The following is a 20,616-nucleotide window of genomic DNA, read 5'->3' as shown; positions in this document are numbered from 1 at the left end:
TGAAACAGCCAACCTTACTGAGGGGAGGAGGAAGACACTTCTTGGCATCTGCATTGAGGGGTAGATTTATACTGTCTTCCAGGTGATTTGACCTAAGCATTTACTTCTGCCAATCTATCCTGAAGAAGCAAAGAAAAACATGTACATCATAAATATACAAGGCTAGTCACACACAGAGAGAGAGAGAGAGAGAGAGAGCGGGAGCGCGGCCGGGGCCTGAAGCAAGGAGGGAGGGAGAGAGAGAGGGGGGAGAGGGAGAGAGACAGAGAGAAGAGAGGAAGAGAGAGAGAGAAAGAGAGACACACATGCACACACATAGACACAGACACAGATATACAGTATTTGCCCATTTCAGAGTAGAGAGATCCTACAGACAAAACAAGCCCAGATAGCAACTTAAAAAGAAAAACCTTATGAACATCCAGGAGGACAGTAGCTCAGTGGCTTTGGCTAGCAATGATCTAAGTAAATCTATTAACTATCTCTGAAATGAGACATGTTAGAAGAGTCTTGAAATCACAAGGCTGGGCAGTATAAAAGCCATTTTAACGAACTATTTCGGGGACTGATAGCTCAGATGGTCAAGTGCTTGCTGCCCCTCAGAGTCCACATGAGACAGCCAGGCCTGTGGCCTATGTCACATGCTTGCAATCTCAGCATGTAGGAGGGAGAGACAGGTAAAACCCTGCAGCTCATTGGTCAGCCAGTGCTGCAGAATTGTGAGCTTCATGTTGGCAAGAGACACTGTCTTCAAGACAAACCAAATGACGACATTACACCAGGCGTGAGGTGCCTGACAACCGACACCTGAGGTTTATCTCTGGCCTCTATGCACATATGAATAGACACATACATGTACCTGCATACACAAACATGAAAGCATACACATGAGAGAATTTTGGGGAAAACAAATATAAATAATGAAAATAAACTACTAAAGTAAGAATAGTGAAGGACTGAAAGGGAATTCTTGGATATCCTTGGTGGTAACATAAGTTAGGACAGCCATTATAAAAGCTAGTAAGTTCCTTGGAGATGGAGTTCCCATATATTCTAGTAATTCCTCCTCTGGCTATGTATACAAAAGAGTGAAGTCTGTGGGTCTAAAGAAATAAGTGCACTTCCATGTTCACTGAAGTGTTACCATAACAACTAAGACATGCCATAATTTACATGTCCATCAGTGAGTGAATCAATAAAGAAATGATGATATGTATACTGGAGTAAATTCTGCCATTTGAAACAGCAGTGACGAATTTAGAGATGTTTTGTTAAGTGGAATAAACTAGGCACATCTTACATCATCATCTTATTTAAGTGTGGAATATTAAAAAAAATAGAACTGGTATATAAAGTAGCAGTTTACGAGAAGCAAGGAGAATCAGAGAGATGCTAGTTGAGGGATTCCCAGCTTCCAGTAAAACAACACAGTCAAGAGCCTATCACATACCACAATATTCATTCAAAAACTGTTCAAACAGATTTCTGTTCTAACCACAGAAAGTAGTCGTCATGTCAGATGGTTTGATTTGGCCATTCTACCCATGTACACATGTACCAAACAAGTTGTCAACCATAAGTGCATAAATTCTTATCATTTAAAACAGGTATGTTTTTAAAAATAGAAATCAAATTGTTTTAAATAGTAATCGGAAGTAAGATGATAATCACAAACAACTCAAAGGAGTTAGGAGAGAAAGTAAGTTTGGCCAAAGCTACATATAAAATATATGGACAGCGATATGTATACCTACCAATGTAGATAATATGATTCCAAGTGAATAGCTACAGATATCTATTTACACATACATGCACATTCATACAGAAAGACAGACAGCTAGCAGACAGAAGGAAACCTTTGGATAGCTATGTGCCAAATGCTATCGATGGTTTTTATGGGAAAGTGAATCTTCTTTATTTCTCTTCCTAGATGTTTCCTCTTCAACAATAAGCAAATAATTAAGTCATCAAGTTAAAAATAGTAAAACTGATATAAACACGCATCCACAGAATATCATCTACTATTTTGAGAAATAAATATTCAGAGAATCAAGAAATGGCAAGTAGGAAGGAGGGGAAAGTGTAAAATCAGAGATGTGCAGAAAGACGGCAACCCCAGCACCAACCTACAGTATCTGGAAGCTGAAAGAATATTATTTTAATGTTTTTAAATGTCCTTACTTTATAGATGCAATCAAAGCATAGATATCAACAGATTGATCATTACCTAGGAAGAGATTGGCAATGCCTTTAATCTGCATCATTTAACTTTAAATCTACTAAATTGAAAACAACCTCCCATTTTCCTCAGATTAGAAAACCAAACATCTATTTTTCTCCAAAAGCTAATGGAAGATGATCGGTAAATGAAGCTTCCTGTTCAATCCCCTTTAAACTACCAAATCTAAAAATACCTGTTTCTTATGGAAATCCTTTAGGGCTGTTTCATAGCCCTCCTCTAGCCGACTGAAGGCGATTCCTACATCTGTGGTCCACCATATTTGTGAGCCAGTTAGAGCCACCTGAGCTGGGAAATCAAAGATCCACAGCTCTCTAGGTTTCTCCTCGTAGGCTGCGATGGCTTCTGTGATTGCCAGGCGCACTGTGTCTTTCATGGTCTGTTCGAGTTGCAGAAGCCAGCTTTCCACCTTGAAAGAAAATTGAAATGTGAGGGCTCAGGTTAAACAGCAGAAGAGCTGTTCCACACTCCATCTAGCTTGAAGCCCACGCAACAGCACCACAGTAGACTACCTGTAACCCATCCAGAAAACACACAAGGAGAACTCAAGGGGGAACCGCAAATAATAACTGATGAAGCTTCTCTCTACTCAAGCCTTTCTCCTCTCCAAATTATAGCTAATTTCTTAACCTCTATGTGAGTGTCAGACTTTCTAAACAGGGGACATCCTCATAGAAACAGGAGGAGGGGGATGAGGTAGGGGGTTCCTGGGTGGGGGGGGGAATGGGGAAAGGGGATAACATCTAAAATGTAAATAAAATATCCAATAAAAATGCCCATACACATAAAATAAAATAAATAGGTTGTTTTTTAAAAAGTAGGCAACACCATCCCCTAGATGTGCTTGGGTCCTGAGAAGCACAGAAAGGAGAAAACAAACTGAGCCCCAGCATTATTCTCTGAATCCCAACTGTGAATGCAAAGTGACCAGCTCAATCAAGCTCAGATACCAGGACTCCTTTACTATGATGCACTTCACCCTTGGACTCTGAACTAAAATAAACATTTGCATCCTTAAAAAAAGAAAAAAAGATAAGGGGGTTCTAGACAAGAACCTTGGTACCGAGTGTTTGAGAAGTCAGACACCACAGCCTTCTGTTGGGTCAAGAGTTGGGGCCTAAAGCCTTCAGGACCACAGTTTTAAGAATTGTGTCTTCTGACAAATGTTTTATTCTCCTGAAAGTTCCCCTCTAAAAATCTTCCCAGTACTTAGTCTTAAGCCAAAGTGTTTTCAGTAAATATCTTAATTATGTTCCTACTGGTTCCAATCTTCACACTTGTCAGTAATTAGACAGCATGGTGGTTTTAGAGATAGGACAACTACTGACTGCTGAAAATTAATCTTTTTAAAAACTCCACTGACAGCTCATTTTGTTCCCATAAATAGATTCTAACCCATTTTCTATGTTGCTCAGATGTGCTTTGTTAGATCCACGTGTCTGTTTCTAGTCAGGCATGTAGCTACAAGGCTATATAGACTGTTCATATAGAATAGAGCGCAGCAGTAAAATGGCTGTAATGAATAAATTCCAAGGGCCATGGAAGATGATTAAGATGCCCCAACTGACTTTTTTTCCCCTAGCTCCCAGAGGATGGCAGGAAAATTCTAACCTTTTGGGGAACTATAAAGAAATGGCACACAAATAAGCTAAACACCTTCTTCTTGAGGAGAAAAGAGAACATTGCCCTGGCCATGGTCTGCAGTCTACTATAAGGGGTTTCCCTTGCTTAAAGCTGGGACTTATTAACATGAACAAGTTCATGGTCCTATTGTCCCCTAACTAATGGGGTCCAGTATTTCTGCCTTTAAAATGAAGTGCAGAGTCAGAGTCAGGCAGCAAGCACCCTCACAGGCCAGTCATTGTTTGAGCATCTCTTTTGAACTCTGGGATGTATGTCCTCAGAATATCTGTCTGTCCTGAGGAGCTCCATTAGGGAAGACTACAGGGAACCCAACATACCAATCCATGTTCAGATGATTATACCCACAACATCAACTTTATATGATTTCATAACTGAGTTCTGTTTTCCAGGTCCTACCCTTTTGAAACCTCTTGACATTCTGCCCAACATACAATAAAAATAACCACATCTGTTTAGTACTAATCATATATATGTATATGTGTATGTATGTACATGTATATGTACATATGTATATGCATATACATAGATACATATATGTGTGTGCGCATGTGTGTGTGTACGCCCATCTCTTTGATGAGACAATGGCTGTGGCTTCTTGTTTCTGACCCCTAAAAGCCCAATCTGATAAATGAATAAGTAAATTTAAACAGACTAAATTTGGAAGAAGCAATCATAAAACTGTGGAGAAAACCTAAAAGTACAAAGAAAAAAATTTTTTTCTTAAATATATAAAACAAGGGTAATCAGAGAATGAACGCTCTATCTATGCTCAGAAGTTTCCAGCATACGCTGCTTATATAGAATAAGCGAGAGCCCTAGGAAATCTTCCAATATCAAGAGTTCCTGCTAGTGACAAGCACATCCATCAGTTGGACGATCCCCCTCTGGGCACCATGCCAGTTGATGAACAGTCTGCAGGGAGGCAGCAGACAGCAACATACTTTTGTCAAGATAGTTTATGATGACTTGTTCTAATCACTATAATAATATCCTAAAAAGCCCAAGAGATCAAAAATATTTTTAATCACAGTGTCCTACCATCTGCCTCCTCTTCATTTGGCAGCATTTTCTGGTACAATATTAAAAAGTAACAGAGAGGAGTAAAGAGAACTCTGGTAGGCAATGGCACTTCTGTGAAGAACACTTCAAGAAAGCCATCGTCCAGGCCTGAGAGGGTCTCTCATAGAGACCACTCTCAAGGTTACTCTGTGAATTAGACCAAGCTAACTATGCTTCATCAGAAAGAATGCATGTCATACCTGGTTAGATTTTATCAACTTTATACAGGACAGACATTTAAGAAAAAAGAATCTCGATTTAGAAAATTCTCTCACCAGATTGACCTGTGGGTATGAATGTGGGTGCATTTTCTTGATTAATTATTGACTTGGGAAGGCCCAGTTCATTGTGGTTGGTACCAATCCTGGGCAAGTGATCCTGTGTTCGGTACAAAAGTATTGTGAGCAAGCCATTGGGAGCAAGCTAGTCCACCTTGTTCCTCCATGGTTTCTGCTTCAGTTCCTGCCTCCAGGCTCCTCACCTGACTTCCTCAGTGCTGGAGTGTGACCTGAGAGTTGTAAGAGGAAATAATCCATTTCCTCCTCAACTTGCTTTTGGTCATGGTCTTTATCACAGCAAATGAAGCCTTAACTGAGACAACTTCTAACTTACCATACTGTGCTTTAAGCTGTCATACAGCAAACGACTCCTCCTTGTGGGTAACTGGTAAGAATGCTTTCAGATATTTGTCCATGAGAGTAGAGAATAGACTCAGTTAACTTCACAGTAATTGGGTTATGTGACATCACCTTGGAAGACCTTACTAACACAAGAAGCCATTCACATCAAAATGTCCAATCACAAATCTTCTTCCCTTCCTACAGCCTCTGAGGGAGGGGTAAAGCCACTTACTGGGCTACATGTGCTTATGATCTCAAGTTCTATTCAGTCACACAGTGCCTATCCCTTCTGTCTAGCAGAACTCCAAATATCACTGACCTCTGCTAGATGCTAAAGCTAAATGAGAAAAAACTGGATACATGCTCCTTGGCATACTGGAGATGACAAACAACAATCTCCAGCATAGAACTGACTAGAGCTTGATTTTAAACATGAACTAAACCATCTTGCTAATCCAATTCAACCTTGGGGAGTTGCCCTAAAGTTACTCCCTTTGCATAGAAAATGTCAAAATCAAATCTTACATGGCCTATGCATTCACACCCGGCCTGGAACGGGACATACTCCTTTTCTTTGCTGAACATTCCAACTGCTTTGTGTGTGGACACTTCCGGGTTATCTTCGAACTGCAGATCCGAGATGCTGTCAAAAAGTTTGACAAGGTGTCGTGTTACCTAAGACCAAAGATGTTAGAAAAGCTGAGTGTTTCTTACTGTATAAAAATCCTGGTAATTGAGAAACAAAGCCATATGAAGTTACTAACCTTTCCATAAATTTCCAGAATTGTCTCAAAATCAAAGTCACCAATAAAATATAAGTACCTGAAATAAACCTGATGGAGAGGAGGCCAGGCTTCTGATCCCATCCCACTGAGATACATAGCCTGGTGAGTGCTCACTGTGCCTGGTGAGTGCTCACTATGTCTGGTGAGTACTCACTGTGCCTGGTGAGTGAGTGCTCACTGTGCCTGGTGAGTGCTCACTGTGCCTGGTGAGTGAGTGCTCACTGTGCCTGGTGAGTGCTCACTCTGCCTGGTGAGTGCACACTATGCCTGGTGAGTACTCACTGTGCCTGGTGAGTGAGTGCTCACTGTGCCTGGTGAGTGAGTGCTCACTATGCCTGGTGAGTGCTCACTATGCCTGGTGAGTGCTCACTGTGCCTGGTAAGTGAGTGCTCACTGTGCCTGGTGAGTGCTCACTCTGCCTGGTGAGTGCTCACTCTGCCTAGTGCCTGACTCACTGACAAGTCTTGATGCACCACAAGTGGGAACATCCATTTTAGTAGAACTTCTATGGTCAAACTTCTAAAATTCAGATTTATATTCTTGGTCTAAAGTACAAGTACATTGGTAAAAATATCTAAAATAAAAATTCAAAAATTCAAGAGAATCTTATGGTTTGGGGTCTACTGATGCCATTTATTCAGTGGGATACTTTGAGTCTCATGCATTCTTGGTATCGAAGAGGCTGAATGTTGTTTCCCTATTTTGATTTGTTAGGTAAGTTTTCCAAGTCAACGTTGCTGAGACTGAATGGATGCAAGACTTTGGATTCATGGGTCCAGGGCTTGCTAATAAAGACCACAGCTCATGTCTTAGCCTCTCACAGCCTGATTTCTCCAGAGGAAACCAATACATTGAACGTGATGCATCTTACTGAAATTTGATAAATTGAGGTTAAAATGAAAGACGAATACCAGCAGACCTCTCGTCTGAAGAGGTCAGTCTGAAGAAAAATACCTAACTGGTCTTCAAACACAAACCATCAACTAGCCATACTGTCCTTCCACTGACTCTTCTAATAAAAGTCATGGCAGGCCCCTACCTAGGACTAATGCCTAGCATTGCCCTGGAGGATTAAAGAAGAAGGCAGTTTTTCAGTAGGTGGACTCACAGACATCAGCCAAAAAACACATCTCTTTTGGAGAAGACTGAGTCATGGCCAGAGATGGGGCCAGAGGAACCACCAATGGTAGGAACCCACATTCCTCTGACTTGTGGTATCATTGAGTTGAAGGGAGTTTCATGGTTCCTCAGCAAATTAAACAGAATTGTCAAGAAACCACCGATAGACCCAGCATAGAGCCACTTGAACACACTGCTGTATTCCAGTGCTCCCTCCGTGGTTCACAGTATCCCAAAAGTAGAAACAGACATTCAAATAGATGGATAAGCAAATTGTGCAAGGTACATACTGCACAATACTATTCAGCCATGTGAAAGTATGAAACGCGTGTGTACGTATGATAGCAAAGATTGTATGCTGGCACATACTCTTGCCCTAGAACTGAGGAAGTGGATGCTGAAAGACTAAGTTCCAATCCAGCCTGGAATATCTAGTGAGACCTTGTTTCAGAACAACTACAGGATGTGGTTCAGTGGCAGAACACTTGTCTAGTACACACAAGGTCCTAGATTCAATATCTAACTCTTCGGGGAAAAAAAGACAATGTGAACGAACCTTAAGAACACTGAGTTCAATGACAATAGCAGCCAGTCAGCCAATCCCATCAACTACATAAGCATCTGCACAAAATACCAAGAATGTGCAAATCCACAGATAGTGACCACAGACCAGTGGTTCCTAGTGGTGCTGGAAAAGAGACATAGGCATGCAATGTAATAGATTGAGAAGTGTATTGGGGGTGGCCAAAATGTCTTGGAAACAAAAGAAAGGTGGTATGGTAGGTGTACAACACTAGAAATGTGCAAATAACACTAAATTGTACATTTTAAGACAGCTGATTTTCTGCACTATAAAATTTTCCTCAGCAGAAAACAAAGGCTACTATCAGCAGAAGATAGCCTGAAGCTGGGCAATGCTTCCCAGCTCACAGGTCTAGCCTCTGTCACAAGTGTTCCTCAGCTTATACGTTAGCTGGACTTGGTATGTAACAGCAGCTGCCTGAGCTATCTGCATGACAAGTCCAGCAGAATCAGTAAGTTTCCTTTGGGACAACTTAATCTTTTAAAGTCTTCAGACTTTGCACATTGCTGCATCTGCAGTTTTAGCATTGGGACATCTTCAGGTTTAAAACAGATGGGTTTCTGAGGGTCTTCCTTACTTTAGATATAGGGAGAGGGGTAGGCGGATCACTACCTGGACTATCATATTCACCTCTGTCTCTGCACATTACCCAAAGGGCATTTATACACAGAACATCTCTGCAATAATCTAACCATTCACTCTCCCCACTGAGGTGGCCAGGAAGCGCACAGATGTCAAACGGCTTCTACTGGTAATGGGACTAGATAATACACAATTGAAAATCTGCAGGATAAATGAGACCTCAGCCATCAGGCACCCTCACACATTATTGCTTTGCTCAGAAAATAATTTCACAACAACTTCTGGCCTTATAGCTGCTGCCCTGGCAGTTGCCAGAAAATGTAAATCTTTTAACTTCCAAACCTCGTGACTTGGATCTGGTGTTGTTGAAATCAGATGTTTCTTTCTTATTGAAATTTTCTGAGAAGAATTTTTAAAAACAAACATTTTCTGATTAAGTATCTCTGTATTTTAAATAATTAGATTTTCTTCTTCCTGGTTAACTGATTGAGAAAAAGATTTTATTCTACAACTAAAAACATACATTAAAATAATACTTTCAGACTATTATTAAAGAAACTAAATCTTCATCACGCTCTAGGTTTGTTTCTAAAAGATTAACAGTAAAAACTGAAGAATATTTGCTCATTACTTGGGTGTTGGGTTGACAAACGCATACATATGATCCCAGCTTGGCACAGTAGTGTGTGTTCATAAAATATGGTCATGTGACCCAAAAGTACATCAACCATCTTAATAAGCAACAGGGAAACTTCTGATAATAATTTCACAACAACTTCTGGCCTTATAGCTGCTGCCCTGGCAGTTGCCAGAAAATGTAAATCTTTTAACTTCCAAACCTCGTGACTTGGATCACAGTAGTGTGTGTTCATAAAATATGGTCATGTGACCCAAAAGTACATCAACCATCTTAATAAGCAACAGGGAAACTTCTGATAGTACAAAGACCTTTAAGAAGTTTTGGTAAAGATGGGTCAAGGATACCACAAGAAAACCTACAGAATCAACTAACCTGGGCCCATAGGAGTTCACAGAGGCTGAACTACCAACTGGGGAGCATGCATGAGACTGACTTAGGCCCTCTGCACATATTTAACAGTTGTGCAGCTTGATCTTCATGTGAGACTCCTTATAGTAGGAGAAGGGTCTGTCTCTGACTCTGTTGCCTGCCTTTGGGACCTTTTCCTCCTATTGGGCTGCCTTTACCTCAATAGGAGAGGATGCATCTAGTTTTACTGCAACTTGATATACCAGGACAGGGTGATATCCATGGGATATCTGAAGAGAAAAGAAGAATAAGTAGATGAGGTACTGGGGGTAGAGGGAGGGGAAAGTGAAGTTGGGATGTGAAGTTAATTAATTAATCAATTAATAGAAAAATAGCAAAACATTAAATTCTTACCATGGGTTGTAAATGTGTAAGGAACTAGAGAAAGCAGCAAAGCTATTTGGTATAGTGTCATTCAAAATAGTAAATGTATTAAAGCAAGTGGGTTGCAGAAGACTCTGGTGACATTGAACAGTGCTAGTCTCTTCTGGCTTATGCAGTAGAAGTAGCAGCGCCTCTGTGTCTTGGCAAAGAACTCCTTTTGAGTTTGGGTCAAGTACAGACATGTTCTTGGAGCTCTCAGTGGTATGAGCCTTTTGATGCTCCTTAGGTAGGGCATCTGGTTTGTTTTGTGTTGTTTCTTGGTTTCCTTGTTTGTTTGTTTGTTTGGGATTGTGTTTTATTGCCTTGCTGGCATCACTGACTCTTTTGTTCCAACCACGGCTGTCGTTCACATCAGGAAGCTTGTTCTTTATAAGCTGCATACCTGCCTGTGTGTGTAGGCTCTCTAAAGTTAAGGAGTCATGCTCTGATTGCCTGCCTTTCTTAACTCCAAGTGTGTTTGGTTGACTTGACATCACCTCTAGCACACTTTTCACAGGTCTCTATGTATTCACCTTTCCATCAATCCCATCTCCACCATTTATTGTTGTACATTTCATGTGGAATATCCTAGGGATTCTGAGGTCACACAACAATATCCTAGGGACACTGAGGTCACACAACAGTTCCTTGGCAGCAGATAAACAGTGACATTATTGCTGACAGCATTTGAAAGATATGATCTAAACTCTTGCCGATAATGTTGTACATCTGTGATTTCTGTGGGCCAACGAGCCAGCAGTTAAGGCTTTACTCCACTGTTCCCCACCAGTACAGCATAGCATCTCAAACATGAATCATGTTGTCAGGGAACTGGATTATGTTATTGGTCCTTGGTAACTGAAATCTGTACTGTTTGAACCATACATAGATAGAATCTTTTATAAAATATAAGAACCTATATTTATTTTATAATTTACAGTGCAAACTAATAACATAGCCTATGACTTCCATCTGCTGTTCATCTGGAAAATGAATGGGAGAAAGATGAAATTGGTCATGTCTAATTTCCTTCTCAAACTTTACCATTGGTTTGTTTCTTCGGTGTTCATAAAGATGCTGCTACTTGCTAAGACAAAACACACAGAGCTGCAGCACAGCAGACCTGGCGAGCACATAGGAGACCACCGGTATGTTCATTAACTTGTTCATAATGACAATAACTACCACAACGTAAGAACTTACATGCAGGCAGTTCTACCTATCAAAGCTATTAGTTTCTAGAATAAGACTGGATGTGAATCCATCCTTCTATTATCACATGCATAAATATTTAAGCCAATCTGTCAAAATAGTAGACAATTATTCTTATTTTAGAATAGAATTGATTATTGATGGTGATACATCATTGGGAGTCTGAATCTATTTTAGAGGATTTGGTCATAGCACATTCACATAGGAAAACTTTAAATAGCCATCATACATCATGTTGCATAGTAATATGACCATTTTATTAAATACAAAGGACAGATACATAAAGCAGTACATTCACTCAGAAAGAGCATCCAGGAGTACGTTCTAAGAATAGGGCATCTTAGGCTGTTTTCTGGATATTTTTTGCCATGTATATATTGTATAATTTTACATAAGGTAATCTAATATATATTTACAAAAACTGAAATTCATACAGAGATAAAAGGGGTAAACCATATATTCAAATGGGTGAACTTTTACACAGAAGACACAATTCTTTCAGATATCAACACTATTGTCAAAATAGAAGAACAGAATAAGAGGCTTATGAATTATCAGTCCTAATGTGATATACATGTATATTTACATATATAATACACATACACAAAATATACATATATATAATATATGTGTATATATTATATATAATATATAGACATATTATATATGTATTTATAACCTCATCATTCGAGGCTCAGGGGTCTATGCAGAGGGAGCTAGAAGTGTTGGATGGCTTCAAGGAAACAGTGTTTTCCAGACACAGCAGGCCAAATATACGATGAATGAACTCACAGGGCCTATAACAGCTAAGACAAGACTTACACAGCTAAAGCCAGACAAACTCCCAGCATGGACAAAGGGAGGAGCCATCAGCATTGGATTGCTGATGGGAAAGGAAGACTCAGTTTTCTCTAACGGTATGACAACCTGTATATCAACCATCCTTCAGGGTAGGCCTTATACCCAAGGGTAGTTTTATCAACACAAATTTGTCTCAATGAGTTGAAGGTGGGGGGAGAAGAAGGAGGAATTGGAAGTAGGGTGGTTAGGAAGCTGGGAGGAAGTAGGGGAGGGGTGAACATGATCAAAGTAGATGGCATGGAATTCTCAAAGAATTAATAAAAGTATTGTTTTTTTTTAAAAAAGAAAAGAAATAAAAGACCATGACCCAAACATTTCTCATGACCCATCTGAGTTTCTCTTCCTCTCAAAGTGGACATTTTCAAAAAGACCTACAATAAACCTCTATAAAAGCAAACTCACACAATGTGCCCCACCTTCCTCTGTGACTTCTGGACTCCTGTGACTTAAGATCGTAAGTTTTTAAATGTTAGCCTCTTGGTGCATTTGGTCTTTGTATCTCATGATGTGAGTTTGAAAACCCCAAATCATGTCAAAGATTGGGGGCATACCTACGTAAATTAAAAGGAGCAATGGATACCCGCTCTCCAACATGAGGGTTGATGGTGTTTTCCTCAGCCATCTCGTATTCACAAGTCAGAACAATGACATAGCAGCTGACATCAAGGCATCATCAGGAAAGAAAAAATGGAGAAAGGACAGGAAAGAAAGAAGACAGAAAAAGAGCAGGGAAGAAGGAAGAAAGCAGACTAGCCCCACAAATTAGAACTTCATATTTTTAATTTCACATACAAGCTTTCATCCCAAAGCAGTAGTTTGTGCAGGTTGTGATGGACACACATGCTTATAACTATCTATGAAATCAATGACATATCAATCAATGACATAGCTTTGAGCATATCATTAATTACTCCCAAGATCTAGTGGGTTGGCATTGTGGCAGTTCTGCAGTTTACAGTGACTGTGTGTTGGAATCCTCAGTTGGCTCAGCCAGTCCCAGGTCTCGAAGACTTGTGGTCTGCTGATATCCACAGCTTCCCTAACATGGTGATGGTGGTCCAGGTGATGGCTTGGTCCTGTATTCACTGGCCAGGAAATTAGTGCTGACTCATGGTGTAGGCTTGCCACAGGTTTCAAAGAGCAGCAACATGCTAAGGCTTAATGCAAAAGAGCTCAAGAAACTTTTACAATGTTTCACTGGTTAGACAAGCACCGGGCAGTGCAAAAGGAGGAAGGAGCTTGACAGAAGAAGAGATGAGATGGGGGAGGGGAAAAATTGGTGGCCATTTTTACCATAGCATGTTTAATTTTTAAATTTTTAAAAATTTTTCTTGATTTCTATACAATTAACTCATCACTCAATAATCTACAGATACACGGCTTCTTTCCTACTTGATACTAAGAAACTAAGGATTTAAAGTATAATGAAATGATACAGTAGTCAACAGAGCCCTGAGCTAATCTCAGGTCTATACAATTTTCAAGTTTGTTTCTTTTTTTATACTATCTGCTTTCTGATGAATGGTTAATATGCTTGTCTTGTCTGGTTCCATGCAGTTGACATTCCAGTCTTCAGACTTTATAATCCCATCTGGTATCATCTTCCTTTTGCTTAAAGCAGTTCCTTTAACATGTCTCATAACACTGGTTTGCTGTGTGATACTGTCTAGCTTTTGTGCATCTGAAGAAAATATCTTCACTTTCCCTTCATCTTTAAAATATCTGGTAGAGAACTTCAGCTTGACAGACTTGACGTACATTGAAGCCAAGGCAGTTCTATTGTCTGGTCACTTGCATTCTTTCCAGTGTGAGGTCAGTTGTCAGCTGTTCATTTGCTTTTTGTGTATGTCCTGAGGCTCTGTGGGTTATAGCTAGGTGTTTTGGGTTATTTCTTCTTGGTTGTAAACAATCTGAGCAGTTGTTGTTGTTTTAGTTTTCTTCATATTCTCTCTCCCTCTCACCATCTACTTCTCTTCCTCCCACTCCTCACCTCCCTCTATCTCCTCTCCTTTCTCTCCCTTCTCTCTGGATTTTTGAGGCAGGATCTCACTCTAGAGCCAAGGCAAGCCTAGAACTCTCTTTATATCCCAGGCCAGCCTTGAGTTTATGGCATTCCTCCTGCTTCAACTTCGGGTGTTAGGATTACACCCAAGTGTTACTAAGTCTCATAAATTCACACTTTCCACCAATCTGGAAAGTTTTGGCTATACTTTTGCTTGCTGTTTGTATACATGGAATATAGATGTAATAATTGATACTCTTTGTCAGCCATATCTAACATTTGGGTTATTTTGAGGTCAGTTTTCATTTACTTGTTTTTCTTTTCTATTATGAATGAAATAGTATTGGCTTCTTTATACTACCAATAGCCTTTAATGAAATGTCAGGAATGATAAATATAATATTTTCATCTGTGATGGTTTAAATATGCCTTGAACTCCAAATTTATACCCAATTGACCTTAAAGCTATTTCTTGCTGTTTTAACACTCTAGATAATGTCCTTTCTGGTGGGCCTGCATTTTGGTGTTTTTGCTGTTTTTTTATTTTTCTTTCAAGTTCACCAAGACTAAGGAGAGTGCTAACCAGCTTGACACGTCTATGAATCACTTTACATCTCAAGAGAAAGAGGTACGCCCAATGCCAGGCAAAGCCCTCTGTGTCTCCCTTCTCCTCCTTTGTCCCTGAAATCCGATTCTCTCCAATGTCCTTTAGACAATGCTCTTCACTGCATTTAAACAGATTCAGTTCAGTATTTTACCCAGCTTTTCCTAGCCCTAGAAGAAAAGTATGTTTCAGAAAGCCCTACTCATTGAACTTAGCAAAAGCAAAGCAGTCTTAATAAGCAATGGCAAACCAAGGATAGGACAAGAACTCCTTACTGACAAAACCTTATAACATTAAAGAGGCATTTGCTTTACTCTCACATTGTAACTCTTTGATATTACTGTATAGTATACAAATTGGCTATGGAAAGAATGCCAGTGCCTTAGTAGTTGCCTTAAAATTAAAAAGCCAAATAGTTGCCTTAGTAGAGTTCTAAGCAGCGGCAACATAGTTTACAGAAGGAAAAAGACACATTATTATATAAACTGTATTTAAGTATTTTTTAACTACATTGATAGGATAATAAAAGATCATTTCCACTGGATATGGAATATATTTATTTGAAAACTAGATACCATTCTTTTAAACATATATCTAAAAATTTAATCTTCTATATGTAAGGCTCTCTTGAAATAAAGGCATCCATTTACAGTAGGATACAATCTCAAGGTGTCCTGCTGTGCAAACACTGCACGTGGCCATGGTTCTCTGAATAAACACACTGCACATGGATGTGGGTCTCTGTGCAAACACACTGCACATGGCATGGTTCTCTGTATAAACACACTGTACATGGATGCTGGTCTCTCTGCAAACATACTGCACACGGCTGTGATCTAGTCTGTGCCTGCCTAAGATCTGGCAATGCTTTTCATCCTCTAATATTCAGCCTGTCTCTCAGCATCACCTTCCCTTGTGCCAATATTGACAGTGCGTAAGAACCATCTGTTGCATGCCATCTGTCTCCTTGCTTCAATGTAGAAGACTTCTTCAAAGACAAGTTGGCCCCTTTCCTCTCATGTAGCCTAGTATTCCTGCTCTTAAAGGGCATTCCCTGAGCATGTGCACTGTTCATCTTGTCACTTCAGAGGACGCCTGGTGAACCCAGTTCCACCACTGCAGCCGTCTGGCACCCTTATTAAAATAGTGTTTCTACAAAAGAAGTTTGCCTTAACATATTTAATCTAGTACATCCAATATATAGTCTTAACATGTTGATGAGCATAAAACTTAATAAAATGGTTTGCATTCTTTTAACTAGTAAGTCTTAGAAACGAGGTGTGTGTGTTTCATATTTATAGAATATTTTATTCAGAAATATTCATCAAAAATACATCATCTGTCTTTAGAAGATCAACGGCAGATTCACCCAAGCTGTTATGAATCCAATAAGGTTTCCCAATAGCTGAACAATTGGTTAAAATTAAAAAGTCAAGTATTTGGTTGCTATATCTCAAGTACTTAATAGCCACATGTGGCTCAGGACACAAACACACCAATCATATTATAGCACTAGAAGCTTCTTCTTCAGTCTAGATTCATGATGGAAAAGTCTCCCATGAACTAATCACCACATACCAACTAAACTCCCCACAGTGGATACAGGGAAAGAAAACTCTCCTAGGTAAAACCTTACCTGCCACTTCATTAGACCCACTGGCTAAAACTATCCAGAGTTGTCAGATATAATAAGTTACAGCTACACCTTAGAAGGGCATGCAAGGGTATCCTAGTATCATTTAATTTTATTACACTTGTTTAGTACACACACACAGAGGATATTTTTTAATAAGTGATATTTAATAATAAATAATTTTTAATAAAGAATCTGTCACACATCACTACACACAGGGTCCATGAATGCTACAAGTATGTATAAAGTTTTAATTTCTGTAGAAATAAACAAGGAAGTCCAGTCCATTGTCCTCCAGATAATCTACACACTGGAGGCTGGAGGTTGGGCTGGAGGTTGGGCTGGATTTCAAAGGAAGAGAAATCTTCCAATCCTGAGCTAAACCTAGTTTATTGACTACCAATACTGGCTGCAGACATCCAGGATACACCAAACTGAATCTCTGGCATGTCTGCCCCAGTGCCTTAAATCAGAAACCTCAGTTCACAGTTTCCACATCAGACCTCCCTGCTTGAAAAGTTCAAGCTGAACAAATTCCACAATTAACTTCAGCCACTCTCTTCAACCAACATTCTTAAATTAAGTGTGGGGGGTTGGGGTGAGTAAAGAATTTGAGCCATTCACAAAATGTCAAGATGAGTTATCCGCACACAGGGGTGCCTTTTATGGGCCAATTGCATTGTTACTTCACAAGCTGTCATCTCGTGTTATCTTGGTCACACTACCAGGAACACATTTAAGAATGTCAGCATAAAAGGGAAAGAGGAACACACTCTGTCCAGTGGTCAGAAACTGATTCTGATATTGCAAATGGGGTAAGAGAAGACACCTAGGCTGTACTGTTCAAATGTACAAGACATAAACAGCTTTATAGCTAAGTGACCAAGAATTCAGAATACATGGTAACTTTTCAGACAATGAAGTGAACTATGGTCTGGCTCTGGATGACACAAATTAGTCTAAGGATTTTACTGATCCCCTGTGAAACAGGTCCCTCTGGAGTTGCTATTTGTGCCCCCAAGGCTAGTGAATGCTTTCTGATAACACAATGTTATTAACAGTGTGATAACATGTTAAATGAACTGGAAAGACTCAAAGTTAAAGTAAGATAACAAAAAGATTTCCACGTGCCCTCTACACAAGGCTAGGGATATTTTTGGAAGAAGAGGTTTGTAAGGCTATAAGAGAAAGAAGTAGTGGACATCTTCATGAACCATTATTTGCTGTACATTATGGGGCAAACATGAACTCACAATAGCTGTAACTGCAGAAGGTCAAGGCAGTTGAACTGCCAGCATGGACATGCAAGGGGCTTGTGAATCTCCCCCTAGCTGAGAAGCTGCTAGTTACTGATGGCTGCTGGGAAGGGAGAGCAAGTTTCCTTCAGGGATGCACCCCTGAAAGACTACCCTGCAGCAGGAGGTGGTTCTACATCCATGTACATACAGACAGTACTAACTGGACTAATAGAGTCATAGGAGAGACAGAGTAGGGGGAGAAAAGAAGTAGAGGGGAGGGGAGGAATTGGAGGATAGAAATAGGGAATAGATTTGATCAAAGCACTATATTATATTCATGCAAAACAATGCATTATATATATATAATATACATATTATATAAAATACATATTATATATATATATATATACTCTCAGTAAAAATGAATTGCACAAAGTTTTCAAAGTATAAGAGTATTTCTAAATAATTTCAATGAAATTACTTGTCATGTAATTAGAAGTCACGCAACTTCTCCAGAAAATTACAGACTCAACTAGAAATCAAAGCACCTCAAAGCTGATAGGTTAGAACAACTATAAACCACACCCTCTCTACAGTCATGTGACCTCTCATTAATAGGGAATGAAGACCTTGTCATGGGCTTTTGTCAACAGGATCCTGGGATATCACTATGCTGGACATCACTGTGCTGTGCTCCAGCCCTCAGCTTCAGTGAAGTTAATATCCTTAACACTTTACATTTTCCAGCAGTTCATTAAGGATGATACTAGTTCTAGTGCCAGAAAAAAATGTGTCTAGAATTTTTGTTTTTTTTTAGTATGATCATAATCCTATGAATGAGGGTGGGTTATAGCAGTGGGGCAGATTAACACTAGCTAGAAAAGATGCTTCGTCAATACGGAGGTATGGAGGCACGTGACAACTACAGATGGATTTAAAGAGGTACACAATACTGGCAAGTGAAGTAAGATGGTATTGAGGACGTGTATGCAGAATCACTGTGTGGTTTGGGTGAGCCTTTAAGCATTATTTTAATTATTAGAAAGAAAGCTAGGGAGACATCTTAGTCAGTACAGTGTTTGCCTTGCAAGCATACAGACCTCAGTCTCATCTCCAGAACAAAGGCAAAAAAGCTGGGTGTAGTGGTATATGTTCTTAATCCTAGCACTTTGGGGTTGGCTGGTCCCAACACACACACACACACATTAATTAAAAGAATATGTTGAGTGATTCTCCCCTACTGACAGTCTAGAATTTCATCTGACAGCAAACAGGCATGGGGTATATATACACAGTGAGGGGAGTACACACGAGTTAGAGGGGGTAAGACCCTTCAGTGTGCAGTCCTACATATCTTATCATCTTCTCATCCAATACCATGTGCTCATCCATGAACGGTTCCATGGATGGGGGCTGGGCTTCCTCTCAGGGGTAGGTAAACAGCCCAGAGTGGGAGGCAAAGGCAGTCCTTCAGAGCTTGTGGGGGGAAATGAAACAATGTATTCCTGATTTCTACTCTAGGGATAAGCAAGGGGAGTTGGAACTCAAAGGAAACCTGCAGGAGTCAGTCTCCAGCATATCCCTTGCTTGGACATCTGCTGAAGAATTAAAGGAGGAAGAAGATGAAACCAGATGGTTAGTTACACTGGCAAAGGCAAGAACTATGGGAGTTGAGCTGGAGAGACGGCTCAGCAGTTACTAACAACTGCTGCTTTTGAAAAGGACCCAAGTTCAGTTCCCAGCACCCACATTAGGTGGCTCACAACTGCCTGCAACTCCAGCTCTAGGAAATCTGCTGCCCTCTGACCTCCATGGGCACCTGCACACAGTGCTGCACAGAAATGCACACAGGCACACATACATATACATAAACTTTTTAAAAGTCTTTTTTCTAGGCTATGAAAGTTGGGGTAGAACTAAAATATCTACACCAGGATGTCCACTTGGTTCCCCCTGAGGATCTGTGATCATATTTCACAACACTCAGCATATGGATCCTTAGTATTGAGTATGAAGGTAAACAGTAGCTACTGCCTGACAATCAGGGGTAGCTGAGAAACTTCAGAACGTGTGCCTATCATGTATGAGGCCCTGGTTCAGTCCTTTGCACCACAAATCATCCCTGTAAACTCTTCCTCATCATAAGCAGCCAGAAGGGAACAGACAATCACTGGTTCACTCAAGTACTGCTTGAAAGTCTGACCTTTGCACTAAGATGACCTGAGGCTGCCAGCTTAATCTTGACCGGTTGTTTTCAGTACACTTATTAATTTTTAATGAGAAAAATAGACCAAGGACTCATGATACCTGCCCAAAGTGTTACGACATGGTCTGCTACTACTATAAAGGTATTTAGCAGGGTACATTTGTGGTTAAAAATTACAGAAAAAATATTAGTATCTTGTGCTTATTGTTCCACGGAATTAACACTGTGGGTACACTTGTTTACTGTGCTTGAGGGACTGTGCTTAAAAGGAAGACAGCATTGTCCTGCTATGGACTTAAGTTTATTTGTTTTCCATGCAGGAATTTGAACTTGTATCATAAGCATTTGAACTTGAAATGTCTTTGGGACTCAAGAGGTTAATAGAACAGCTCTCCTCCTAAAACTCCACCCACTGGTCATGAGGACATCTGTGAGGATTACTGAAGTGTAAGTGTGGTGATGATGATTATGTTTGAAATTAGATTTTTTTTAAAGAATCTAATTGCATGCTGTATAAATATGCAAAGCATGGATGTAACCCAACCAATTGGAAAACTGTGATTTTCTTCACAGAGCCAACCGGGAGCAAGCATCAAGACCAAACGGTCTTCATGTGACCCAGAAAACGCTGTCTGTGTTGACTAACAACTCTAATATTTGTAGAAATATCTTACTTGTGTGGAACAACAAGAATAGTTATTCAGTTCAATCCTCAAAGTTAAATTATAACCAAAGAAAAGTAATCACTACAACTACTGTATCTAGCCAGCAGCAAAATGCACATTGTATCGGTAAACTGCATTGTTAACAGATAAAGG

General features: G+C 39.9%; 1 protein-coding gene across 1 annotated transcript in view; it reads right to left on the bottom strand.

The window, feature by feature from the left end:
- Dnah11 (dynein axonemal heavy chain 11) overlaps positions 1-20,616 on the bottom strand; it is a 291,537-nt gene that overhangs the window by 192,212 nt on the left and 78,709 nt on the right. Inside the window, exons 29-30 of the mRNA XM_028773185.1 lie at positions 6,088-6,237; positions 2,415-2,648 (exon numbers count right to left, since the gene is read on the bottom strand). Coding sequence (XP_028629018.1) covers positions 2,415-2,648; positions 6,088-6,237 — 384 coding nt within the window. The remainder of the gene's footprint in view (positions 1-2,414; positions 2,649-6,087; positions 6,238-20,616) is intronic.

Source organism: Grammomys surdaster, unplaced genomic scaffold (genome assembly GCF_004785775.1).
Source record: "Grammomys surdaster isolate TR1022 unplaced genomic scaffold, NIH_TR_1.0 223, whole genome shotgun sequence".
Lineage (NCBI taxonomy): Eukaryota > Metazoa > Chordata > Mammalia > Rodentia > Muridae > Grammomys > Grammomys surdaster.
Note: the sequence above shows the minus strand (reverse complement) of the source record. Positions and strands in the feature narration are given on the sequence as shown.